Genomic DNA, 27,775 nt, shown 5'->3' with positions numbered 1-27,775 from the left:
AAGTACATGGTAGATTAAGGATTCCACCCCTTACTTAATGGTATTTGTCCATGGCATTAAAAAAAGTTGGGAATCCTGGTTTAGAGGGACGTGGGTGAAATGTGGGCAAATGGCATGGATGAGTTGGGCTGTGGGGCCTATTTCCTGGGGTATATGACTGAGCATTTGGAATAAGATCTTAAAAATGCATCCGAAATCAGAAAAAAAGCTATGCATTTCTTGTTCATGAGAGTTGAAATCATAATGTGCAAGTTTAAATTTAAGAGGCATTACACTTAAGTGACAAGAAGGTACTGCAAGAGACCAGATATCTGATTACTGAGATCGGCTAAAATGCTGACCATCTATGTAGAACATGGGGTTTAATACATTGAATCAAGAAAATATACCCCAAGGAAAACAAAAGGTACATGGGGTAAAACTAGGGAGAATTTGAATGAACTGTAATTAGAACAGTGTGAATCAGAAATTCAGGACCAGGAGATGATGTTCCATACAAACAACATCCAAGGTTGGAAGAGAACTTGGGTGTCTGGAGCAGGGGGGCAGAAACATTACCCCTGCACCACTGTGCCAACCTGCAGTGTAAAGCTGTTGGGATTTTCACACTGTAAATGAAAAGTTCAATTCACAGATTCAGGTCTCGTGATCAACAACGCCCACTAAACAGAGACTAGGAAAGAAAATATCTAAACTTTCAGGATTAAACTAAGAGACACCCAAGTACAAGATAGTTATTGAATAATTGAATTTATTAATGACCAAGATATTCTTCATTAAGAGAGTAATAACATGAGACTAACTCAAGGGCAGTCAACCCATAGTGTGCCATTTAATAAAACGACTAGCATAAAGCAGAAAGTAAAGTGATCTGTAAATAAGGTTGAATGAAGAGATCTAAGAGGTGTCATATACAACAAATGCTGCCACATTTTGCTCAGTAATGAGCCAGAATACAGTTTATGGAATTTAATTAGAAAAGTGAGAAAGCAAAATATTACAATTCCCCAAACTCAATATATCAGTTTATTTTTAATTTAATGACTGACTAGAATTTTCCATGTCTGGCGTACACTTGAAGCTGGCAGATCAGTCACAAACATTTTAAAAATATACTTGTTATACTTATGGAACAGAACATTTATTATGGAACAGAAAAAAGGAAAAGTATCATCAGATTTTTCAAAACCACAGAGAGCGTTTCCAAATGTTCTGTTTATCCACCAGTCATCATTCTTCCTACTGTCATTGAAGCAAAGAGCTTTCTTAATATTTAATATTCAATTTTACGGAGGTCAACTAGAGCCTGGAAGGACAAGACTAGGAAATCTGATGTGTGTCGGTCAAATTTGCAAAGGATTGTTATGTCACTAGAAGATAAATTAGATATATTTATATCAGTAGCTCAACAGATGGAAACTGATGGGATCTTGTATGTCATCAGCAGATACAGTTATGAATCTTCTGCCATTTCCATATCTTCCTGCAAAGTCTCCACTATCTTTTCCTCCAACTTCTTTGACTTTTCTGTTAAAAGAGAATGAGACTTGAACTATCAAAATAAAGTATGAAATGTCATTTCCAAATGACTTACAAATCACAATGTTAATTATCTACATTATGTATCTTGTTTGCAAGATTCTTATGATCGATTTAAACACCAAAGAGCATTGTAAATTTCAGACCATTACCTGCATGAGGAGCCTTGATGAGATGGATATTCTGTTTGACCTCTTTGATGTCTGCCTTTGTCTCCAATTCTTTATTTTTCTTCAACCTTAGACAAATTTGAATACTCATTAGATCAGAAATTGTTTTTACTATACATCAGATATCAAAACATGTGCTTCATCAATGAAGTTTCAGCTGCTTATTCCAGCTGATCATGAATAACCAGATACTCCAATTAAGCAGCACTGCAAGATTAAACACCAAGAATACAGGACTAAATTACATAAATACAAATTATTCAGGAATAATTTTACTCTGTGTCCTATACTTAGCAAACTTTCCAATAGAAACAAGCACACATTTAACCTTGATTTTCATGAATTAGTCACATTGACATATACCTTCCCCATATGATATGAATTCATCATGTCTTGAATAACTGAATTTATTAATGACCAAGATATCCTTCATTAAGAGAATAACAACATGAGACTAACTCAAGGGCACAAAATTTCTGTAAATTCCCACTAGTTTTGCTCCTCTTTTCCAGCAAAACTTTCAACATGAAAAGGCAACTGGAAATATGACCAAACTGTCACTGGCTATCAGTGATTTTCAACCTACTTATTCAACTGCATCTCAAGAATGCATTTAAAGTGACGGGCTTCATTTCTTCAATTGAACAGGTAACAGGTTCATACTCCAAAATTAAACATCAAATATGATACTTCAAATGAATGAGCACTGTATTCAAATAAATTGCACTAAGGTTTCATCTATCTTTTATCGTGTACAATAAAACAATCAGTGAGTTCACCCCGGGAACATGTTTAACATTCATCTCACACAGGTTAAATGTTGTCCAGACTGCCAATCATCTCATCCACTGACTTGTGTACAACCTAGATAATACAGTACTGTGTAAAAGTCTGTAAAAAAAAATTCTGTAAAGTGAAGGTGATTTGAAAAATAATGAAATTAAAAGCTTAAATATCAAATTACAATAAAGAGCAGTAAATAGTAAAAAAAATAAAATCACTATTTGGCGCGACCACGCTTTGCCTTTAAAACTGTATCAATTCTAATTAAACAAATTAGGGATGATGCAGGATCAGGTGATGCACTGTAGCTGCATGATGTGGGAACTGGTGGTCCCCATTGTGGTTCCTGGTGACCACATCTGCAGCAAGTGTTGGCTGCTCGAGGAACTCCGGCTCAAAGTTGATGACCTAGAATCTGAGCTTCAAGCACTGTGGTACATCAAGAACGGGGAAGAGTTGCCTGGATTCTCTGTTTCAGAAGGTAGTCACACCCATTAGATTAGCTGCTTCAAATTCGGTCTGTGGTCAGGGACAAGAGGGTGTGACTGCGAGTGAGGTGGTTAGTATGATCCAAGAGACAGTGCTGGAGGAGCCTCAGTCCTTGAGCTTGTCCAACAGGAATGAGATTCTTGCTCCTTGTGTGGATGAGAGTGGGAGCTGTAGGAAGAATGAGCAACCTAACTGTGGCACCATAGTTCAGGGAGCCATTCAAAAGGGGGGAGAGAAGAGAAATGTAGTGGTAATTGAGCATAGTATAGGCAGAGGAATAGACAGAGTTCTCTGTTCCAAGGATAGAACATCCCGAAGACTATGTTGCCTGCCTGGTGCCCAGGTTTGGGACATCTTATCTGACCTGAAGAGGAATGTGCAGTGGGAAGGGAAGCATCAATTTGTCTTGGTCTATGAGGGTACCTATGACATACGTAGAATGAGGAAAGAGGGAATTTTCTGCTGAGAGAATTTGAGCAGCTTGGGACTAAATTACTACCTGAACCACGTGCAAATTGGCATAAGGTCAGAAGATTAGAGAGTTAAATGTGTGGCTCAAGGATTGGTGTGAGGGAAGTGGGTTTGAATTCTTGGGAAATTGGCATCAGTTTTGGAGAAGGAGGGAGCTGTACCAATGGGACGGGCTCCACCTGAACTGGGATGGAACCTGGATCCTAGCGAATTGCATAACTAGGGCTGTGGATAGGGGTTTACACTAAATAGTTGGGGGGGGGGGCAGGGTGAAGTCAACAGACTGGAGAAGTAAGATTAAGATTAAAGATTAAAGTGAATAAGAATAAGGAACCTTGATTCTTAAGGGATATTGGAACTCTGATAAAGAAGAGAGAGATGTATGACATGTACAGGAAACAGGGAGCAAATAAGGTGCTTGAGGAGTATAAAAAGTGCAAAAAAAGTACCTAAGAAAGAAATCAGGAGGGCTAAAAGAAGACATGAGGTTGCTTTGGCAGTCAAAGTAAAGGATATTCCAAAGAGCTTCCACAGGTATAATAAGAGCAAAAGGATAGTAAGGGATAAAATTGGTCCTCTTGAAGATCAGAGTGGTCGGCTATGTATGGAACCAAAAGAAATGGGGAAGATCTTAAATGGGTTTTTTGCATCTGTATTTACTAAGGAAATTGGCATGGAGTCTACAGAAATAAGGCATAACAAGTAGTGAGGTCATGGAACCTATACAGATTGAAGAGGAGGAGGTGCTTGCTATCTTCAGGCAAATTAGAGTAGATAAATACGCAGGACCTGACAGTGTATTCCTCGGATCTTGAAGGAGACTAGCGTTGAAATTGCAGGGGCTCTGGTAGATATATTTTAAATGTCAGTATCTACGGGTGAGGTGCCGGAGGATTGGAGGATAGCTCATGTTGTTCCATTGTTTAAAAACAGGCTCGAAAAGTAATCCGGGAAATTATAGGCCAGCAAGTTTGACGTCGGTAGTAGGTAAATTACTGGAAGAAGTACTAAGAGATAGGATCTACAAGTATTTGGATAAACAGGGCCTTATTAGGGAGAGTCAACATGGCTTTGTGCGTGGTAGGTCATGTTTAACCAATCTATTGGAGTTTTTCGAGGAGGTTACCAGGGAGTGGATGAAGGGAAGGCAGTGGATGTTGTCTATATGGAAATTCAGTAAGGCCTTTGACAAGGTCCCGCATGGGAGGTTAGTTAGGAAGATTCAGTCGTTAGGTATACATGGAGAGGTAGTAAATTGGATTGGGCATTGGCTCAATGGAAGAAGCCAGAGAGTGGTAGTGGAGGATTGTTTCTCTGAGTGGAGGCCTGTGACCAGTGGTGTGCCACAGGGATCAGTGCTGGGTCCATTGTTATTTGTCATCTATATCAATGATCTGGATGATAATGTGGTAAATTGGATCAGCAAATTTGCTGATGATACAAAGATTGGAGGTGTAGTGGACAGTGAGGAAGGTTTTCAAAGCTTGCAGAGGGATTTGGACCAGTTGAAAAAATGGGCTGAAAAATGGCAGATGGAGTTTAATACAGACAAATGTGAGGTATTGCACTTTGGAAGGACAAACCAAGGTAGAACATACAAAGTAAATGGTAGGGCACTGAGGAGTGCAGTACAGCAGAGGGATCTGGGAATACAGATACAAAATTCCCTAAAAGTGGTGCCACAGGTAGATAGGATCGTAAAGAGAGCTTTTGGTACATAGACAATAAGTGCAGAAGTAGACCTTTCGGCCCTTCGAGCCTGCACCGCCATTCTGAGATCATGGCTGATCATCTACTATCAATACCCAGTTCCTACCTTGTCCCCATAACCCTTGATTCCCCTATCCATAAGATACCTATCTAGCTCCTTCTTGAAAGCATTCAGAGAATTGGCCTCCACTGCCTTCCGAGGCAGCACGTTCCACACCTCCACAACTTTCTGGGAGAAGTTCCTCCTCAACTCTGTCCTAGATGACCTACCCCTTATTCTTAAACCATGCCCTCTGGTACTGGACTCTCCCAGCATCTGGAACATATTTCCTGCCTCTATCTTGTCCAATCCCTTAATAATCTTATATGTCTCAATCAGATCCCCCCTCAATCTCCTTAATTCCAGCGAGTCCAAGCCCAGTCTCTCTAACCTCTCTGCGTAAGACAGTCCGGACATCCCAGGAATTAACCTAGTGAACACACGCTGCACATCCTCCAAAGCCAGGATGTCCTTCCTTAACCTTGGAGACCAAAACTGCACACAATACTCCAGATGTGGTCTCACCAGGGCCCTGTACAAATGCAAAAGGATTTCCTTGCTCTTGTACTCAATTCCCTTTGTAATGAAGACCAACATTCCATTAGCCTTCTTCACTGCCTGCTGCACTTGCTCATTCACCTTCAGAGACTGATGAACAAGTACTCCTAGATCTCTTTGTATTTCTCCCTTACCTAACTCCACACCATTCAGATAATAATCTGTATAGCAGGGGAATTAAGGGTTATGGGGAAAAGGCAGGTAGATGGAGATGAGTCCATGATCAGATCAGCCATGATCTTATGTAACGGCAGAGCAAGTTCAGCAGGCCAGATGCCCCACTCCTATTTATTATGTTATGTTCTCTATAAAATCAGCTGGTAGGTTGCTGCAAGCAGCTTAAAGAACATTGCACAGGTCTTCTGCAGATCTTGACTATTTCAGAAAAGCTTAGTCAGCACATCTTGAAACTCCTGTCGCTGCAAAACTTCTGTTTGGGCGAGACCTTGTTGATGTAGGATGATCACCTTGTGCCTTGTTCTATACTCACTCATGCAGTGGTGGAAGATTAGATGATTTGAAGGTTAAACTATCACATCTGCCACAAACTCACCTTTCAGTTTGTTTTTCCTTTGTCTAGTCTGATTTGTTCTACACTTGCTTCTGTTTCAGTTAATCAGTTTAGTTTATTCAACTCATTAATCATTAGCATCTGTTTGTTATCTTTGTTTCATCATGCTCTATACTTACAAAGTAATGAAGTTTTTATTTGAAAAGAGGTCTATACTACTTTCTTTAACGAAATACAAAAAAATCTCAAACAAATTTTTTGGGAAAATGAATGTTTGGAAAACTAAAATTTGCTCTTTCTACTGAGATACTAATGCAGAAGACAAAATAAGCATCTAAAACAAAATGTATATAAAAATCCAGGGAGCCCAAGATTTTTGCACACTGTACTTATCTAGCATTTTAGGACACATATGTCCACCACAGTTAAGAACAAGGTAAAATCTCTCTGCACAGTGTCATTCTATGAAATGAAATATTAAAGCAATAATTACACTGTAAATAATTATACACACCCATCTCACTCTCACCTGTTCATAATAAATCTTGCTTGGCGCTTCTGCTTGATTTCCTCAACTGTCTTCATTGCTTGAACTGTTGAACAGAGTTTTATCATTAATTAAACTAAAACCATTTTTCTACAATGACCCAAAATGAGGGAAACAAAAATCTGCAAGATTCGAAAAAGTAGTGCTCAAAAGCAACCTGCAAGAGATAAGCAAGACTCCAAAAGACTACCCAATGTTTACTGAAAGATGTAGAGACTAATTCTTAAATACATTAAAGTTCAGGCTAATACACTTGTCAAGTGGCCACAAAAATGTAACCCAATAACTTCAAACCCAAACTGAAATTTTATTTAAGAACACTTTTGTGAATTATATCAGGATTTTCATTTCACTCCACAAATCCAAACTTTTGGTATTGTCTCAGGGCATGTGTTGGTTTGAGAGCTTTGGGCAAATCATCCAAACAAAATTAAGTATTACATGATGATGCTTCTCTGAACCAAATCCAATATGGAACAAAGAATCAGACATATAATCTCCATTTTAACTATTTACACCAGAACCTTAAGACATAAAATGATCATCTTAGTACTCTAGATAATCAGTTCATGTTTCTTTGCTGCCTCAATATGCTCTGTTGCTACCATTGACAAGACACAAGGCGTATCATGAATGTTAAACCTAGCAGCAATTTTCCATGAGATTTTAGATCATTTTAACAAGTCATCTTAAAAATCTTAGTACAGGTCGACCTTCACTAATCTGACTACCTGTAATCCAGTTCCTTGGGTAATCCGGCACTGATTTCAAATTTTCTGCACAACTGTAATTTCAAATTTCCCGGGCCACGGTACCATTCTGCTGAGTAGTGTTTTGGTTGCGCTAGATCTGTTCACTTGTTGACGTGCTCTTGTAAGCATAGACAGGCACTTCCTGCTTGTTTTCCTGCATTTATTAATAGCATTTGTGTGAGGCGTGGCCGCCCGGCACCCTTCAGCGGCGGGGGAGCTGGCACGCACTGGGCTGGTCCGCCTTCTCGCACACCTGCCGATAGTCGCACACTGCCCTCCAGCGTCGCCCAGCCAGCGCTCCATTCTTTTCTGCCTACGACCTTAGATCAGACGTGGCGACCCATTGAATTTAGGCATATTACTAAGCAGAGGAAAAGAAACTAACGAGGATTCCCTCAGTAACTGCGAGTGAAGAGGGAAGTTAATTCCTGTACATTTACCTGTACCCTTTATTTTATCTGTGCCTGTACAGTATATTACTTTATTAAAATTTCACCTGCCACTCATGTAATATTTCTGTTTCATTATTATCTAACTTGCACTGATTTACATGACATTTTAAAGGTATGATGAGGCCATTAGCTATTGCTTATTGTGATTTTTCTGTAATTCGGCATTTTCCCTAATCTGGCACTCCTCAGGTCCCAATGGTGCCGGATTAGTGAAGGTCGACCTGTATTAAAATAAACAGTTAACTGATGTGCTCAGCCCAACAGTAAATGTACTGCAAGCACTACCTCGCGCCAAGCACAATGACATTTTTTGCACAATACTGCCAATTCTATTCTCAGCCTGCAAAGACTAATTTCTCTTTAAAATGCAAAGTGAATTCATGTCAGCTCCTTTGCTTGCCCATGATTTACAATTCAAACAGAACCCAAAGCATACTTCCTCAGCTATTCACATTCCTCTAAAATACTTGAAAGCAGAACAGTATCTATGCCACATATGACAACAACATTTCAGCCAGCACTTTAGAGTTTGTTAAAGGTCTGTAGGAATGCAAATCTTCAGCACAATCCGAAGTGATCCTATTCTTCACATCAGGCATACAGAATCCTATCAAATGTTGCTGCACTCTTTCTTCACATTAAGACCATCACTAATTTAAAATGGATCTGAAACATCAGAAAGCATTCCCACTAGTCAATTATTTAACAGTTAAGAAGCTTGCCTCACTTTCTCTCCAGACTTGTTTCATTGCTTTCTTTATATCAGAGAGCTTAAAAAATAGATTCTGTGCCAGTGCAACCTAAATAGCCAGGGAAGCACTATATAGATGCTGAAAAATGTAATTAAATTCATCAAGATTGCAAACACACATTTGTGGTGCACTGCAAGAACAGCTTACCTGACATAGACCACAGTTCTCTCTGGTACTTGACTGGCACATTCCTACGTTTTTCAAATTCAAATGAATTATCCTATAAATAAAAGATCAGGTGTCAAGAGCATCAAATTATAATGAATACCATGTAAATGAAGACAAGAATAACTTCTTACATACCACTGTCAATTCCTTGCCAGCTGACTTGCGGAAGGCCTTTGTCCACCTGACCTTTCTTGGGTTACGCTTCTTCTTAAAATTCTTATGACATTTTGATCTGCAGAATCTGAAAACCTAGAAGATGTTTCAATGATTATTTGTGTATTTCATGTGACGCTGACCTAACAAAAATTACAAATTTTCCACCTCCTTCCCCCAAGCGAAAATCTGCCTTCCCTCCAACACCCAAATACCAGCCAGGTTCCTGATGAAAGGAGAGTTAAAGGGAAATACTGCATTTCCATACGCTGAATAGGATGGTGCCATTGAAGTGAAGGAAGTATTGACTGTGCTCCCACCCACCCCCACCCTCATTTTCCTCATTCAGGCTTTCCCCGGTGAGCACAGCACACTCTACTGCAGTGATAAAGGAACCACCTTGACCTGTAGCAGTTACTTCCACAGCCATGCTGAGTGTTGAGGATATAGACCCAAAGACTACAAAGAATTATGATTCATGATGTGCAGATTGAATGAGAACTACAGGTGGTGAAGTTCACAGGATTGGGAGATGTCATCAAAACAATCAAAGTGAGTAACTAGAGTATAATTTGCAGAGAGCTTATTACTGTCATGAAATACCTAGAAACAATAACCTGGTTTGCATGGCCACCTAGATAAGACTTCGCACCCGGATAAAACCTGGAATTTCAGCTCTTCCCCTCTCTACAAACGCTGCCTGCCATGAACTTTTGGTTTTACTTCAGAATTCCAGCATCAACTGTTTTATTTTTAGTATCTAATTTGCAATGATTAGGAAGTGAAGGTATATCAGGATTCGATGGTCATAACTGAAAAGAAGGTGACCAGAAGATGCATAATGTCAGACCGGCAACGGAAATTAGGAGGATATAAACTGGTAAAGAAAGAGAAGTCAACTCAAAGGAAAAACAAATCCACAGGGGAAGATAAAACTAGAATATTGAGTCTCAGAACAAACCTGATCTCGGTAGAAAATAGAATCTGGCTGAGAGGATACTACTAGGTTGAAAAGATGGGAATAAGGTAGAAGAGTACTCAGGAAAGACCCAAAATGTCATTTTTAGTTTTTGAAAAGAGATACTGAATTAGGAAGGTTACCTTAATCTGAAAATTTAAAAATTAAGAACTTTAATAGCCAAAGAAACAAAAGGGGAAGTATTACATTTCATCAGCTCTAGACTATATTTTGGGTTATCAAAGTTATACAGCATGGAAATAAACCCTTCAGCCTACCAAGTCCATGCTGACCATCAAGTAATGGGAATCCCATTTCCCAGTACTGGGTTCATTGAGTTCTATACCTTAGGATTCAAGTATTTGCTCAGATACTTTTCAAATGCAGTGCAAGTCTGCCTCCAACACCTTCTCAGACAGTACATTTCAAATTGCAACCACCCTGTGTGAAAAACTAAATTAATCACATCACCTCTAACCCCTCACCTTAAACCTATGCCCTCTAGTTTTTGGTTGCTCTTATCTGAGAATAAGATTAGGTGTGTCCACCTATCTATTCTCATGATTTTACACACCTCTCTCTCTCTCCCCCCTACTTTCCAAGGAATAAAGCACTAGCCTACCCAACTTCTCTCCATAACTCAGGTCCTCGAATCCTGGCAGCAACCACACAAATGTTCTCTGCACTCTTTCCAATTTGATGACAACTCTCCTTAACAGGGCAATTCAATCTCAAATACGGGCACACCAATGCCCTATACAACTGCAACGTACACCAATACCCTCACCCATGATCTCAACCAAACAAGTGGCAAAAATGCCAGCAATTGGATCCTAAGATAACTATCATCCTTCCTCAGCCAGCTACAAGTCACCTGAAAGCATTCCAACTGATGATCAATGGTGCACGATTCACCACTGAGCACCTGTTGCTGTCAGAATTTATTTCACTGTAGTCTTACAGAAACTTTGAGCTATTAACAAAACCTCAGATATCCCACAGAGACAAAAAAAGTGATAAGCATACAGTTAATTGAAGACCTTGCACCGAAATTATCTAGCTTCAATTCCTGCAAGTGGATGTTTAATTTCATTTGGACAATACCATCTCCTTCACAAGTTAAAACAAGAGAAACAAACTGTTCACCACCCCATCCAATTGTAGTCCACTTCCCGCTAACACAGCAGGAGTTGCGGACACATCGCTGCTGATGTCAATGGTTTGCCAAACTCAGTATTCAGTTACTTCAGCCAGAAAAAGGAAAAAATGGTGGAGAAACATAACCCTTCACCACAGGCAGGGCAACACATTAAAATAGAACCCAACCACACTCTAAGCACGTTGGGCTGCTTTCTTGATCTCTCCTGTCCTTCTCACAATAACACCTTGCCTGCTCTCCATCCTCCTCTGGCGCTCCCCTTCCCCTTCCTTTCTCCCTTGGCCTCCCATCCCATGATCCTCTCCCTTCTCCAGTCTTGTATCCCTTTTGCCAATCAACTTCCCAGCTCTTGGCTCCATCCCTCCTCCTCCTGTCTTCTCCTATCATTTCGGATCTCCCCCTCCCCCTCCTACTTTCAAATCTCTTACTATCTCTTCTTTCAGTTAGTCCTGACGAAGGGTCTCGGCCTGAAGTGTCGACTGTGCTTCTTCCTATGGATGCTGTCTGGCCTGCTGCGTTCCTCCAGCATTTTGTGTGTGTTGCTTGAGTTTCCAGCATCTGCAGATTTCTTCGTGTCCTCCATTTCCATGATCACCCCATCTTCCTGCTGCCTTAACAGTGATAAGAGTTCCTATTTTTCTTACCTACCACTCCATGAGCCTCTGCATCTGACACATCATCCTTTGCAATATCTGCCATCTCCAAAGGGATCCTACCACTAAACATGACCTCTCCCCCTCTCTTGCTTTCTGCAGGGATCACTCCCTCCATGATTCCCATGTTCATCCCTCCCAGCACTAATCCTTGCAAGCAGCCTAGGTGTTACATCTGCCCATTCACCTTCTCCCTCACCTCTATTCAGGCACCAAACAGTCTTTCCAGATGAGGCAACACCTCACCTGCAAATCTGCTGGGATCGTCTATCATGTCCGGTGTTCCCAAAGCCACATCAAGTACATTGGCGAGACCACTTCATCGAGCACCTCCACTCAATCCGTCAAAAGTGGAACTTTGCAGTGGACAAACAATTTAATTCTGGTTCCCATTCTGACATGTTGGTCTATGGCCTCCTCTTGTGACAAGATGAGGCCACCCTTAGGGTGGAGGAAGCACACCTTATATTCCGTCTGGGTAGCCTCCAACGTGAATATCAATTCCTCCTTTCAGTAAATGTTTTTTAATCTTCCCCTACCCTCTTCTTCTATTCTGTCTTCTCACCTGCCTGTCACTTCTCCCGGGTCCTCTCCTCCTTCCCTTTCTCCTGTGGTCCACTCTCCTCTCCTATCAGATTCCTTCTTCTCCAGCCCTTTACCTTTCCCACCCACTTGGCTTCACCTATCACCCTCAGGCTAGTCTCCTTCCCTTCCCCCCACCTTTGTATTTTGGTTTCTTCCATCTCCTTTTCAGTCCTGAAGAAGGGTCTTGGCCCAAAAGCTCGACTGTTTATTCATTCCCATTGACGCTGTCTGACCTGCTGAGTTGCACCAGCATTTTGTGAGTGTCAGCACCTACAGACTTTCTTGAGTTTATGAATGTCTAATAACAGAGGGCATGCATTAAAGGCGAGAGGGGGTAGGTTCAAGGGAGATGTGAGGGATAAGCTTTTTTTTCCTCAGAGAGTCATGGATACCCGGAATACACTACCTGGTAAGGTGGTAGAGGCAAATACATTAGTGGCTTTTAGGAGATATTTGGACAGGCACAAGGATGTAAGGAAGGTGGAGAGATATGGATATGGTGTAGGTAGGTGGTACTAGTGTTTGGGTGTTTATTTGCTTTTCAGCTGGTTCGGCAGAACATTGTAGGCTGAATGGCCTGTTTTTGTGTTGTACTATTCTGTGTTCGATGAAATGCTGGAAATAGTAAGTTAGACCTCACTTGTGGAAAAAAGAAATAGAGTTAACATTTCAGATCAAAGATGCTGCATCAGAACTGATATCTACGGTGACCCACTCAGGCAATCTCCTGATCAGTTTGCTCCTGGGCCTGGCCAAGCTGGCCACTCATATTGAGGGCTCAGTTCGAGCTGACAGTCTGCCCCTCTTTCGGGGTTATGTCTGTGCCGGGGTGTCCTTGGAGAAGGAGCACACAGTATCAATGGGCACAATGGGGGATTTGCAGGAACGGTGGTCCCCATAGGAGTTCATATCTGTTGTAGATAATAACAATAATCATACTTTAATGTGAATGCACAGGTTCAAATCCCATCCTTGTCATGCGCTGTTGTATTGGGGGACAGCAATAATGAGTTAGCATGGAATATTCTTTCAGACAGCATTTTCTATGGGATGGTATAGTGGCTAGTATAACGCTTTACAGTACCAATAAACTGGGTTCAATTCCTGCCGTTATCTGTACGTTCTCCCCGTGACCACATGGGTTTGCTCCGGGTGCTCTGGTTTCCTCCCACAGTTCAATAGGTTAATTGGTCATTGTAAACCGTCCCGTGATTAGGTCAGGGTTAAATCGGGGGCATCTCTATAAGTAAATTAAATTGACAAGCCCTGATTATTACACAGTGTTTCACTATTTGAATAAGCATGTTAAAAAGGAACTTGTAAATTTGCTAGGGGTGTGGGTGAGGGGCACAAGGAGGACGGAGGGTAAAAACCATGGGGATGAGCTATAAACAAGATCATCAGGTCAATGAGTGAATGGGAATAGTTTGACAGAGAGAGGTGGGAGGTGTGAAGTCATGTCTTGGTCTCATTCATGGAACACTTTAATAAATAAGGGATGAGGTAAGAACAGGAGGAGAGGCATTAACAGAAGTTAGAGAAGTCAGTATTCATGCCATCAGGTTGGACGCTACCCAGATGGAATATGGCACATGCCTCCCCACTATCGATAACATCCACAACAGACACCATCTCAAGAAGGTAAAATCCAAAGACCCTCTGCCATCTTCTCACATCTAACATTATGCAGGAGACACAGAGACGCCTTAAGTCCCACACTACAAAATTCAAGAATGGCTCCTACCCTTCGTCTATCAGCTCTTCAATCAATTGGTGCCCCCCAATCACTAGTTTAGCAACAGCATGACCACTTCGATTACTTAGAACTAAAATGTACTCATTTTTGTTGTTTAAGCTGCATTTCTTCTTGTAAAAATTGCGTATGGTTTATGTTTTTCTTGTGAATGGTGCTCATACGCTATGTACTTGTGATAGTAGTTGCATTGATATACTTGTGCACATAGGAAGGGTGGGTTACCCAAAACTTGCAAAACTCAACAATATAGTCCTGTTTAAACCTGAAACATAGCTGCTGCCTGACTTTCTCAGAATTTGATTTCAGAGGTCTTAACCTGGTATTTTAACACATTAAGCTTAATTTGCTTCACAAAGTTCTTTTAAATACTTTGACATACTTTTAACATTGTATCAGGTCACACTGCAATGGGTCAAGTGGTAATTGTGCTACTAAACTGATTGAGTCTGGAAACTCCAATACTTAATCCTAACTGTCTTGCGCTAGCTTGGGTAGATGAACATGTTTCGATAAATTTCAGCTTTCCCAACTGGAGTGGGACTAAGCAGGATCTCTTGCATGGATTGGATCCATAGAATTAGATCATTAACAGCATTAGCAGCAGACCAATCAGTTCCAAGAGAGAGCGAGCTTCGCACAGGTCAGGGAGAAGAGTTTTAAAAAGGAGTGTTTCGTGGGACTCAGCGCATTAGAATAGTGGGTATGACTGCAAGTCCAGTTTTCTGTTCTGGGCGTCAGACGTGGGATGTCCAGGAGACTTCCAGCCTCCCCAATGGCCAATCTGCACCAGCTGCATCGAGCTGCATGTAGCTCCTTAGAGGCCGAGTTAGGGGACTGGAGATGCAGCTCAATGACCTTCAGCTTGTTAGGAATAGTGAGGATGTGACAGACAGGAGCTACAGGCAGGTAGTCACCCCGGGACCACAGGAGACAGATAAGTGGGTGACTGTCAGAAGAGAGGGTGTCAGGTAGTAGAGAGCACCCCTGTGGCTGGCCCCCTTAACAATAAGTACTCCATTTTGAGCACCGTTGGGGGAAATGACCTACCTGGGTGGCCCTGCCTCTGGCACTGAGTCTGGCCCTGTGGCTCAGGAGGGGAGGGAACAGAAAAGGATGGCAGCGGTAATAGTGAATTCTATAGTTACAGGGACAGATAGGCAATTCTGTGGGTGCGAAAAAGAAACAAGGGTAGTAGTTTGCCTCCCAGGTGCCAAGGTTCGTGATGTTTCTGACCTCATCCACAACATCCTGAATTGAGAGGGTGAGCAACCGGAGGTCGTGGTACATATGTACAATGACATTGGTAGAAAAAAAGTGGAGGTCCTGAAAGCAGAATACAGGGAGTTAGGAAGGCAGCTGAGAAGCAAGACCTTAAAGGTAGTTATCTCGGGATTGCTGCCTGTGCCATGCGACAGTGAGTATAGGAACAAAATGAGGTGGAGGATAAATGCGTGGCTGAAGGATTGGAGCATGGGGCAGGGATTCTGATTTTTGGATCATTGGGATCTCTTCTGGGGCAGGTGTGACCTGTACAAAAAGGATGGATTGCACTTGAATCCGATGGGGACCAATATCCTGGCAGGGAGGTTTGCTAATGCTATTGGGGAGGGTTTAACGCAAACACGAAGAATTCTGCAGATGCTGGAAATTCAAGCAACACACATCGAAGTTGCTGGTGAACGCAGCAGGCCAGGCAGCATCTCTAGGAAGAGGTACAGTCGACGTTTCAGGCCGAGACCCTTCGTCAGGACTTCGGCCTGAAACGTCGACTGTACCTCTTCCTAGAGATGCTGCCTGGCCTGCTGCATTTACCAGCAACTTTGATGTGGGGAGGGTTTAAACTAGATTTGCAGGGGGTGGGAACCCCAGTGAAGAGGCAGAGGATGGAGAGTTGGAGACAGCTTGTAGGGAGTTTGTGAGGAAGGATAGGCAGATAGAGCAAAGATGCACTCAGACTGATGGTTTGAGATGTGTCTATTTTAATGCAAGGAGATTTAACTTGAGCGTGGATCAATACGTGGAACTATGACATTGTGGCCAATACAGAAACTTGGATGTCTCAGGAGCAGGAATGGCTGCTGAATGTGCCAGGCTTTAGATGTTTCAAATGGAACAGAGGGAGAAGCAAAAGAGGTGGGGGCATGGCATTGCTAATTAGGGATAGTGTCACGGCTGCAGAAAAGGAGGACGTCATGGAGGGATGGTCTACTGAGTCAGTGTGGGTGTAAGTCAGAAACATAAAAGGGGCAATAACTCTACTGGGTATTTTTTTTATAGACCCCCCCCCCCCCAACAGTAATAGGGATATCGAGGAGCAGATTAGGAGACAGATTCTGGAACGGAACAATAATAAGGGTTGTTGTGATGGGAGATTTTAACTTTCCTAATATTGGCTGGCATCTCCTTAGAGAAAGGTGTTTAGATGGGGTGGAGTTTGTTAAGTGTGTTCAAGAAGGTTTCCTGACACAATATATAGATAAGCCAACTAGATAAGAGGCTGTACTTGATCTGTTATTGGGAAATGAACTTGGTCAGGAGTCAGATCTCTCAGTAGGACAGCATTTTGGAGGTAGTGACCACAACTCTATCTCATTCACCATAGCGCTGGAGGGGGATAGGAGCAAACAATTTGGGAAAACATTTAATTGGGGTAGGGGGAATATGATGCTATTAGGCAGGAACTTGGGCGCATGAACTGGGAGCAGATGTTCTCAGGGAAGTACAGGTCAGAAATGTTGCAAATGTTCAGGGAACATTTGTATGGAGTTCTGAATAAGTATGTTCCATGGTGACAGGGAAAGAACGATAAGGTTAAAGAACCATGGTGTACAAAGAATGTAGAAAATCTAGCTAAGAAGAAAAGCTTACAAAAGGTTCAAGAAACTAGGTACTGTTAGAGCTCCAGAAAATTACATGGCTGTTAGGAAGGAGCTTAAGAATGGAATTAGGAGAGGCAGAAGGGGCCATGAGACGACTTTGGTGGGCAGGATTAAGGAAAACCCTAAGGCATTCTACAAATATGTGAAGAGCAAGGGGATGAGCCGTGTGAGAATAGGACCAATCAGGTGCGATAGTGGAAACCTGTGCATGGAATCAGAGGAGGTAGTGGAGGTACTTGATGAATACTTTGCTTCAGTATTCACCAGTGAAAAGGACTTTGATAATTGTGGGGATGACTTACAGCGGACTGAAACGTTTGAGCATATAGACATTAAGAAAGACGATGTGCTGGAGTTTTTGAGAAGCATTAAGTTAGATAAGTCAACGGGACCGGCTACTGTGAAAAGCGAAGGATGAAATTGCTGAGCCTCTTGCGATGATCTTTGCATCATCAATGGGGACGGGAGAAGTACCAGAGGATTGAAGGGTTGCAAATGTTGTTCCCTTGTTTAAGGGAGTAGAGATAACCGAGGAAATTATAGACTAGTGAGTCTGACTTTAGTGGCGGGCAAGTTGTTGGAGATCCTGAGAGGCAGGATTTATGACTATTTGGAGAGAAACAGTCTGATTATGGATAGTCAATATGGCTTTGACAAGGGCAGGTCGTGCCTTACAAGCCTGATTGAATTCTTTGAGGATACAACAAAACAAATTGATGAAGATAGAGCAGTGTATATGGATTTCAATAAGGCATTTGATAAGGTTCCCCATGCAAGGCTCCTTCAGAAGTTAAGGAGGCATGGAACCCAAGGAGACCTTGCTTTGTGGATCCAGAATTGACTCGCCCACAGAAGGCTAAGGGTAGTTGTAAATGGTTCATATTCTACAAAATCAGTGACCAGCGGTGTTCCACAGGGATCTGTTCTGAGAACGTTCCTCTTTGTGATTTTTATAAATGACCTGGATGAAGAAGTAGAAGGGTGGGTTAGTAAGTTGGCTGATGACACAATGGTTGGGGGTCTTGTGGATAGTCTGGAGGTTTGTCAGAGGTTACAGTGGGACATCAATAGGATGCAGAACTGGGCTGAGAAGTGTGAAGTGGTTCTTTTTGGCAGGTCAAATTTGAAGTCAGAATATAATATTAATGGTAACACTCTTGGCAGTGTGGAGGATCTGAGATATTTTGGGGTCTGTGTCCATAGGACACTCAAAGCTGCTGTGCAGGTTGACAATGTTGTTAAGAAGGCATATGGTGTGCTGGCATTCATTAACCATGGGATTGAGTTCAAGAGCCCAGAGGGAATGTTACAGCTATACAATACCTTGGTCAGACCCCACTTGGAGTACTGTGTTCAGTTCTGCTCACCTCACTACAGGAAGGATGTGGATACTATGGAGGAGAGTGCAGAGCAGATTTACAAGGATGTTACCTGGACTGAGGGCGTACTTTATGAGAACAGGTTGAGTGAACTTGGCCTTTTCTCCTTGGAGCAACGGAGGATGAGAAGTGACCTGATAGAAGTGTATAAGATGATGAAAGGCATTGATCATGTTGATAGCCAAAGGCTTTTTCTCAGAGCTGAAATGGCTAACACGAGGGGGCAAAGTTTTAAGGTGCTTGGAAATAGGTACCGAGGCAATGTCAGGGTTAAATTTTTTTTACGCAGAGAGTGGCAGGTGTGAGGAATGCACTGCCGGCGGCAGCAGAACCGGATACAATAGGGTCTTTTAAGACAGGGGTCCCCAACCTTTTTTGCACTGCGGACCGGTTTAATATTGACAATACTCTTGCGGACTGGCCAACCACGGGGGGGGGGGGAGGGAGGAGGGTTGCCAACAGACAAGAGTAGCAGTCAAATACGTTGTGTATACCCCGAGAAAGACTACAATGACCATGAAGACATGCGCGGGCACCTGTGTGCACATGCGTGTACGTGCCGATTTTTTCTACAAATCGTTTTTGGCGATTCTGTTCGGGGGGGTGTTAATCACGACTGGAATATAGGTGATAAGTGGTTAGTACACTCAATTTTGTTTCTAAAAGGGTTTATCTAACAAATTTAATATTAAATACAGCACATATTTTCCTCGCATGAATATAGTCATAAGTCAATTTCAGGGGAGCTTGAAGTAAGTGTTGAACGAACTTCCAGTAGAAGTGGTGGAGGCAGGTTCAATATTATCATTTAAAGAAAAATTGGATAGGTATATGGACAGGAAAGGAATGGAGGGTTATGGGCTGAGTGCAGGTCGGTGGGACTAGATGAGAGTAGCGTTCGGCACGGACTAGAAGGGCAGAGGTGGCCTGTTTCTGTACTGTGATTGTTATATGGCTATATAAGTCACTTATAAGTCAATATCATAACACTAAGTAATGTTTGGATATTAAACACACAGCACATATTTTCCCCTATGAACATATAAAATCATTGCAACACACCAATATCGCTGAATCAGTGGGAGCCCTGGACTTGTTCCCTGCAACAACACGGCGATGGGAGACAGCCGTACTCGAAGGGGGTTCCTTATGTCCACTCTGTTCCGCAAATTTAGTTTTCGTTACATTCATTGCAGATATGTTGGAAATAGAAGCAACGTTTTCAGTGCTTTCGTGGCTATCTCAGGATATTTAGCCTTGACTTTGATCCGGAATGCTGGCAGAGGTGTTATATCAAACATACTTCTCAGCCACCGTCATTTGCAGAGGAGTTGATCTCCTTCCCACGCTGACACGGATGACACGCGGGAAATGACCTCACGTGCATTCAAGCGCAACAGTGGGCGTGACAGGGAATGAGGAAAGGTTCCGCTGACTCATATCGCCAAATCATATTGTTTCCTCGCGGCCTGGTAGCACATGCTTTGCGGCCCGGTACCAGTCCACGGCCCGGTGGTTGGGGGCCGCTGTTTCAAGAGACTGATAGGTACATGTGTTCTATTAACAATAAAGGAACTACATCATCATAGAATTGGAATATTACAATCTCATGTACAGAGATATAGTGAAAACATTGTTTTGCAAGCCAATCATACATATCACTTCAAAACACATGTCCAACAAGGCAGTACAAAAGGAAAACAATAACAAAAAACTGTGTATGAATGTTGCAGTTACAGAAAAAGTGTAGTCAAAATTGACATTTAGGTCACAACAACGTGGACTGAGAGTCCTCAGGTTGAATTCATAATCTCTACTCAACTGTTTATATGGTTTGCCAATGTAGTGAGGGAAAATCATTGAGTTCTTGAGTTCCTGCTGAGATTTCTACCCAGTAACTTCAACACAAAATAGATGTAGCCAGGATCAGTTTAATCACTACCCAGGGTTAACTGAGCAAGATGTATGGGTAGTCCATTTCTATTAACCTTGGCTCCACAGACCAATTTCTCACTCGTGTTTTATTGGAGGTTTGGACATTGCAGTCACACAAAAGAGCCTATTCTTTTTTCGAATAGATGCACGTGTGCCAAGTTATTCATGACCCACGTAATTGTCAGGGTGCTTTACAGGTGGTCTCCATCAAAGAGCAACAAACTACAGAAAAATCTCTTTACACTCTGCACGTTTGCCTTAGTATAGGAGACTGTTGAAATATTTTACCAATGGATGGTTCTGATACTGGGAAACATTTTTCCTATCTACTCCCATTAACAGTTTGGGATCGCCTGTGGGTTCATCTCCTTTAGTAGCAAATACCGTAACACTGCTCAGTAAGAGAATCCCCAGGAGACATTCTTTGTGAAGGTTGCTTTTCGTCTCCGAATCCAATCTAAAGGGGCAACACACAATGTATACCCATTAAATACAAAGACTAAAGCGCTGTATTTTTACACGTAGTTTCACACAGGGGCAAACTATGGCGAAGTCCGGTCCACGCAGTGTTAATAGTCACAAAGCCATACAAACTCTGGACACACAGAACGTGCCCCCGCCATATCCATCCATGTCCAGCCCCAGTGACCCGGCACCAGCCCCTGCCCAAAACCGGTGACCCTGCATCCCGACCCTCCTAAACTCAGCAACACGGCCATCGGCCCAAAACCGGGCCGAAGCCTGTCGGCTGAGGTAACGGATCGGGCTGTGTGGAAACTAGCCAACATTGCCGGTGCAGTGCGGTGCGGGCCCCGCCTCACCTTGCTGTCGTTGCGGACGAACATGACGCCGTGGCCCGGATACACGGGCGCCGAACAGAAATAGCACTTCTCGATCCTCATTTTGCCACACGCCGCAAGGTAGCGGCGTTACACTTCCGGCACTGATGTCACTTCCGACTTGGACACGCTCCTCCAGCACCACCAACAGGCCGGAGATCCACAGCGCACTTCCACAGTTGCGACGCCCGGGCTCGGCTGCCCCTTGCCGCTCGGGACGGGGGGCAGCGTCCCCTGTCGTGTGGGAAGGCGCAGTTCCCCGGGTGTGTATCTGCAACCACACAAAGTTTTGGTTCCCCTTTCTTAAAAAGCATACACTGACATTGGAGGCAGACCAAAAGCAATTCACCACATTTATTCCGGAGATGAGAGTATTGCCAATTGAGATTCTCCAGTCATGCTGGAATCGAATTTCATGGATTGACCATTTAGTCCAGAACTGCTGCACCTAAAATAAACCCAGGTCAGGCAGCATCTGTGAACACAGTTGGCACTTCAGGTGAATGAATCTTCCTGGTTCTGATGAAAAGGCTTTGCAATGAAACAACGATTCCCTCTTTCAGCTTTCAAAATCAGATTATTATCACAGACTTGTATAGAGTTTATTGTTTTGCAACAGCAATACAAAACAAAAACATAAAATTACTATAAATTGCTTAGTTATTTTATAGAATTTGCAGGGATAAACAGTGAAAGTTAAGATGCTTAGGAGAAGAACGGGGATGTTGCTACAAATGGAAGAATTAGACAAGGGGCAAACCCAAGGAAATCTGCAGATGCTGGAAATTCAAGCAACACACACAAAATGCTGGCAAAACTTAGGGCCACCTGTGCCCTCAGACTTAACTAAAGAATGAATCTTTAGTGTAGTGACGTTAGTTATGGAATGTTATTGTCAAAGCAAGTTTATTTGAATATAGTTTGTTAAAGGGAAATAGAATGTTTTGGTACATGTACACGTTTATGTTACATTAATCTAAAAGGGGGGAGGAAGTTTAATGTACAGATCTATTTCTTTTAGCGCAATGACTCTTCTTAGCACCAATTATTGATTGAGAACTTACGCACCGGTATTGACTTGTTCCTTTCTGAAAAGTGAATATACATGTTAACTTCTCCTCTGAGTGTGGCCTTTATAGATTTGATTTGTAGTTGTACAGACACAACAAGTGTTATCTCACATACACTGACGTAGCATACCCACAATGCTTGACAGATAACACAGAACACGAGGTTCAACAAAACAACAACAGCAAGAAGAAGCTCCTTTCCAACAACAGCAGAACTAGCCCCTTTTCTTCCACCCGCACACACAGACAGTCCTCCAGCCTCAGGACATGCCACTGGCCTTCCAGTCTCCGGGCTTTAACCATTCAGTCTTCTGATCAACCTTCGGGCTTCGATCTTCAGTATCAAGCCCTGGACTCCAGGCCTTGTACTCTGGGCTCGCCTTCTCGCCAGCACTCAAGCCTACTGCTCAGCTAGGACAGCCTGACAACCACAGATATCCTTCGCCACATGTCCACGTCACTGGCCTACGAGCCTACCTAGACTCCGCATGTCCTTCATCAGCCATCCATGTCACTGGCCATTGAGTTGTGGAGCAGAGGCCCGGATTCCAGCTGTCCTTTGTGTCGCAACTGTGTCCCCTTGTCTAATTGGAACACAGCAGGCCAGGCAGTGTCTATAGGAAGAGGTACAGTTGATGTTACGGGCCGAGACCCTTTGTCAGGACTAACTGAAAGAAGAGATAGTAAGAGATTTGAAAGTGAGAGGGGGAGGGGGAGATCCGAAATGATAGGAGAAGACAGGAGGGGGAGGGATGGAGCCAAGAGCTGGAAAGTTGATTGGCAAAAGAGATACAAGGCTGGAGAAGGGAGAGGCAAAAGGGATCTTCTCCTATCATTTCGGATCTCCCGCCCCCCCCCCCCGCCGCCCACTTTCCCCCAGTGACGTGGATGGCTGATGAAGGACATGCAGAGTCTAGGTTTCCACTCCATGCTCATAGGCCAGCGACGTGGACATGCGGTGAAGGCTATCTGTGATTATCAGACTGTCCCAGCTGAGCAGTAGGCTTGAGTGCTGGCGAGAAGGCAAGCCCAGAGTCTGGAGTCCAGGGCTTGATACTGAAGATCGAAGCCCGAAGGTTGATCAGAAGACTGGATGGTTAAAGCCCGGAGACTGGAAGGCCGGTGGCATGTCCTGAGGCTGGAGGACTGTCTGTGTGTGCGGGTGGAAGAAAAGGGGCTGGTTCTGCTGTTGTTGGAAAGGAGCTTCTTTTTGCTGTTGTTGTTTTGTTGAACCTCGTGTTCTGTGTTGATCTGTCAAGCATTGTGGGCATGCTATGTCAGTGTACATGAGATAACACTTGTTGTGTCTGTACAACTACAAATCAAATCTATAAAGGCCACACTCGGAGGAGAAGTTAACATGTATATTCACTTTTCAGAAAGGAACAAGTCAATGCCGGTGCGTAAGTTCTCAATCAATAATTGGTGCTAAGAAGAGTCATTGCGCTAAAAGAAATAGATTTGTACATTAAACTTCCTCCCCCCTTTTAGATTAATATAACATAAAAGTGTACATGTACCAAAACATTCTATTTCCCTTGAACAGACCATATTCAAATAAACATGCTTTGACAATAACATTCCATAACTAACGTCACTAGACTAAAGATTCATTCTTTAGGGTGGCCCTCAGTTTCTTTTAGGATAGCACCCTTGGACATGTGGAATGGCATTAGGTTTGGCAGTTGTGTTGTCAAAGACAACTTTTCCAGTTTCCGGTGCCACATTGCTGTTAGTGACATGATCATCACTGAGAGGCAAGTCAAGTGGCTGTAATGTGTCCACCTTGTTGGATGCAGTCGACTCAGGTGTGGTCTCCACTTGAGTATCCAGTATCTGGTCCACATGACATCTCCATGTCTGATCTCCAACATCCATTGTGTACATTTGTGGCCCAGTTGTTGTAGCTATCCTACTGGGTGTCCAACTGTCTTCTCTGTAATCACTCGCTTCCTGTCCAATCTTGAAGCTCCTTGCTGAGTTGCTTGGTAAGACCATAAGACCATAAGACAAAGGAGATATTCGGCTCATCGAGTCTGCTCTGCCATTTTATCATGAGCTAATCCAGTCTCCCATTTAGTCCCACTCCCCCGCCTTCTCACCATAACCTTTGATGCCCTGGCTACTCAGATACTTATCACTCTCTGCCTTAAATACACCCAATGACTTGGCCTCCACTGCCGCCCATGCCAACAAATTTCATAGATCCACCACCCCCGGCTAAAAAAATTTCTTCGCATTCCTGTTCTGAATGGGCGCCCTTCAATCCTTAAGTCATGCCCTCTCGTACTAGACTCCCCCATCATGGGAAACAACTTTGCCACATCCACTCTGTCCATGCCTTTCAACATTCGGAATGTTTCTAAGAGGTCCCCCTCATTCTTCTAAACTCCAAGGAATACAGTCCAAAGCGGACAAACGTTTCTCATATGTTAACCCTCTCATTCCCGGAATCATTTTAATGAACCTTCTCTGTACCCTCTCCAACGTCAGCACATCCTTTCTTAAATAAGGAGCCCAAAACTGCCCATGGTACTCCAAGTGAGCTCTCATCAGCGCCTTATAGATCCTGAACATCACACCCCTGCTCCTATACTCTATTCTTCTAGAAATGAATGCCAACATTGCATTTGCCTTCCCATTGCATCTCAGAACTTTGAATTCTCTCCCCATTTAAATAATAGTCTGCCCGTTTATTTCTTCTGCCAAAGTGCATAATCACACACTTTCAAACATTGCATTTCATTTGCCACTTCTTTGCCCATTCTTCCAACTATCCAAGTCTCTCTGCAGACTCTGTTTCCTCAGTACTACCAGCCCCTCCACCTATCTTCGTATCATCAGCAAACTTAGCCACAAAGCCATCTATTCCATAATCCAAATCGTTGATGTACAATGTAAAAAGAAGCGGCCCCAACACGGACCCCGTGGAACACCACTGGTAACTGGCAGCCAACCAGAATAGGATCCCTTTATTCCCAATCTCTGTTTCCTGCCAATCAGCCAACGCCCTATCTACATATGTAATTTTCCCGTAATTCCATGGACTCTTATCTTATTAAGCAGCTTCATGTGTGGCATCTTGTCAAAGGCCTTCTGAATATCCAAATATACAACATCTACTGCATCTCCCTTGTCTAGCCTACTTGTAATTTCCTCAAAAGATTGTAATAGGTTTGTCAGGCAGGATTTTCCTTTAAGGAAACCATGCTGAGTTCTGCCTATCTTGTCATATGTAACTGGCTGACCTGTTTATTCTGCACTTCCCTCCTTAGATCTGGTTTCAGGAGGGCTATGCGAAATCTCAGATTCCTGCTCATGAACAGCAGTACAGGTGTTTGAGTTCTGACAGACAAATAGGATGTTGTCCACCCGGTGCTGTAGAGAAATGTCCTCCTTGTCCATCACTTTAATAGACTTTTTGAAGGTTTGGACAAACCTTTCAGCTAACCCATTCATTGCTGGGTGGTGAGGAGCTGACTTGAAATGTTTGATACCATTTTTCTTCATGAATAGTCTGAACTCTTCTGACATGCATTGTGGTCTGTTATCACTCACAATTTGTTCTTGTAAGCCATTTCTAGCGAAGATAGTCCTCAGAGCGGAAACAGTCTTTCCTGATGTGGTTGACTTTATTGATATGACCTCAGGCCACTTCAAGTGAGCATCCACAGAAACATGGAGTCCATGAAGGCCCAGAAAAATCAATATGTACTTTTTGCCTTGGTGACGGCAGCCACTCCCAAGGGTGTAAAGGTCCTTGTCAGGTGCATTTTGAATGTTGTGGCATCCCAAAACACTTTTGGCCAAGTCTTCAATCTGTCTATATACTCCCAGCCACCATACGTAGCTCCGAGAGAGACCCTTCATCTTGACTGTATCCAGGTGTCCTTCATGCAAATACTCTAGCACTCTGATGCGCAGTTTAGAGGGAAGAAAAACACGAGATCCACATATCAGCATCCTTTGACATACAGACAGCTGGTCTCATCTCACTGAGAACTCAGGAAACATAGGATTACCATGAGCTGACCATCCTTGCATGGTGATGTCATTGACTTTTGACAATGTTGGGTTTCTCATTGTATTTCAGAATTTGTTACTGGCAACTGGTCCGCCAATGCTGTGAGGAACACCTCTGCTGGGTCACAGAATGAAGATTTTTCTTCTTCAGTTGTCAACAGTGGAAGATGTGACAAGTGTCAGCGTTGCTGTGTTGTTTGGTACCCTACAACCTTATGTCATAAGAGTGGGCTCTTAGGAAAAGTGCCCAATGTTACAACCAGGTAACAGATATCACTGGGTTTCCCTTCCTGGGATTGAAAATGGACAGAAGAGGCTGGTGATCTGTCACTAGAGTAAACTTTTGTCCATAGAGGTAGTGGTGGAACTCTTTGACTCCCCATACTAGACTAAGGGCCTCTTGGTCAATCTGTGTGTAGTTGCATTCTGTGCTCATCAGTGATCTTGAAGCAAACACAATCAGGCATTCAGATCCATCTTTCATAGTGTGTGATAAAATGGCACCAACCCATAAGGGGACACATCTCACGCCAGTCTGATGGGCAGAGATAGGTCATTATGGGTAAACAGTTCATCTGATGTTATTAGTCTCTTTGTTTCCTGGAATACTATTTCACATCCTTCTGACCATTCCCGTTTGTCAATGGATACAACACTGTAGCAATGTTAGGGAGATACCAGTGGTTGCAGTTTACAAGGCCCAAGTATACCCTGAGTTGTGACAGATTTTCCAGTTTGGGTTTGCAGCAATGCTTCAATATTCTCTTGTGACTTATGTAAACCATGCTTGTCAATGACATCTCCACAATATTGGATTTCATTCTTTGAAAAACTGACATTTGTCTCACTTTGTACACAGACCATACTCAGACAGCCTGGTAAGCAGTTTACCAAGGCTCTGGAGGTGTTCTTCATCATTCTTGACAGTTACAATGATGTCATCAAGGTAACATTGTGTTCCTGGGATAACTTGGAGCACTTGGTCCATTGCTCTTTGCCAAATTGCTGGAGCTGATGTGACGTCAAAGACGAGATGATTATACTGGAACAGTCCCTTGTGAGTGTTGATTGTGTGGAACCTCCTGCTTGACTCCTCAATCACCATTTGCAGATAGACAAATCAATCATTGAAAAATTCTTCCCACCTGCCAACGATGCAAAATTTCTTCTACTCATGGCAAGGGATACTGCACAGTATACAGAACAGAGTTGATGCTCACTTTGAAGTTCACAGCTCCAGCCTTCCCTTTCTTGATCACCAGAACAATGGGCATGGCCCAATAGCTCCACGACCTTATAGAGAGAATGACAGAAGCTTCCAAGCTCTGAAGTTTAGCTTCCACTTTAGGACGTAATGTGTAAGGCACTGGATGCGCTTTATTGTATCCTGGTGTTGCTGCTTCGTCAAGTTTAATTCAGGCCTTCAAGCCTTTGAGTTTACCAA

The 27,775-nt window shown here is 43.0% G+C and overlaps 1 protein-coding gene across 1 annotated transcript; it reads right to left on the bottom strand.

Moving 5' to 3' along the window:
- Positions 1 to 734: 734 nt before the first annotated feature.
- On the bottom strand, positions 735 to 21,358 carry rsl24d1 (ribosomal L24 domain containing 1). The gene is made up of 6 exons (XM_072277735.1): positions 21,221 to 21,358; positions 9,078 to 9,191; positions 8,922 to 8,994; positions 6,801 to 6,864; positions 1,692 to 1,777; positions 735 to 1,527 (listed from the first exon to the last, which is right to left on the bottom strand). Exons 1-6 carry the CDS (start codon positions 21,299 to 21,301, stop codon positions 1,454 to 1,456), a joined length of 492 nt encoding a protein of 163 aa, XP_072133836.1. The 5' UTR covers positions 21,302 to 21,358; the 3' UTR covers positions 735 to 1,453.
- Positions 21,359 to 27,775: the final 6,417 nt, after the last annotated feature.

Source organism: Mobula birostris, chromosome 14 (genome assembly GCF_030028105.1).
Source record: "Mobula birostris isolate sMobBir1 chromosome 14, sMobBir1.hap1, whole genome shotgun sequence".
Classification (NCBI taxonomy): domain Eukaryota; kingdom Metazoa; phylum Chordata; class Chondrichthyes; order Myliobatiformes; family Myliobatidae; genus Mobula; species Mobula birostris.
The sequence above is the reverse complement of the archived record's forward strand: the minus strand, read 5'-3'. Positions and strand labels throughout refer to the sequence as shown.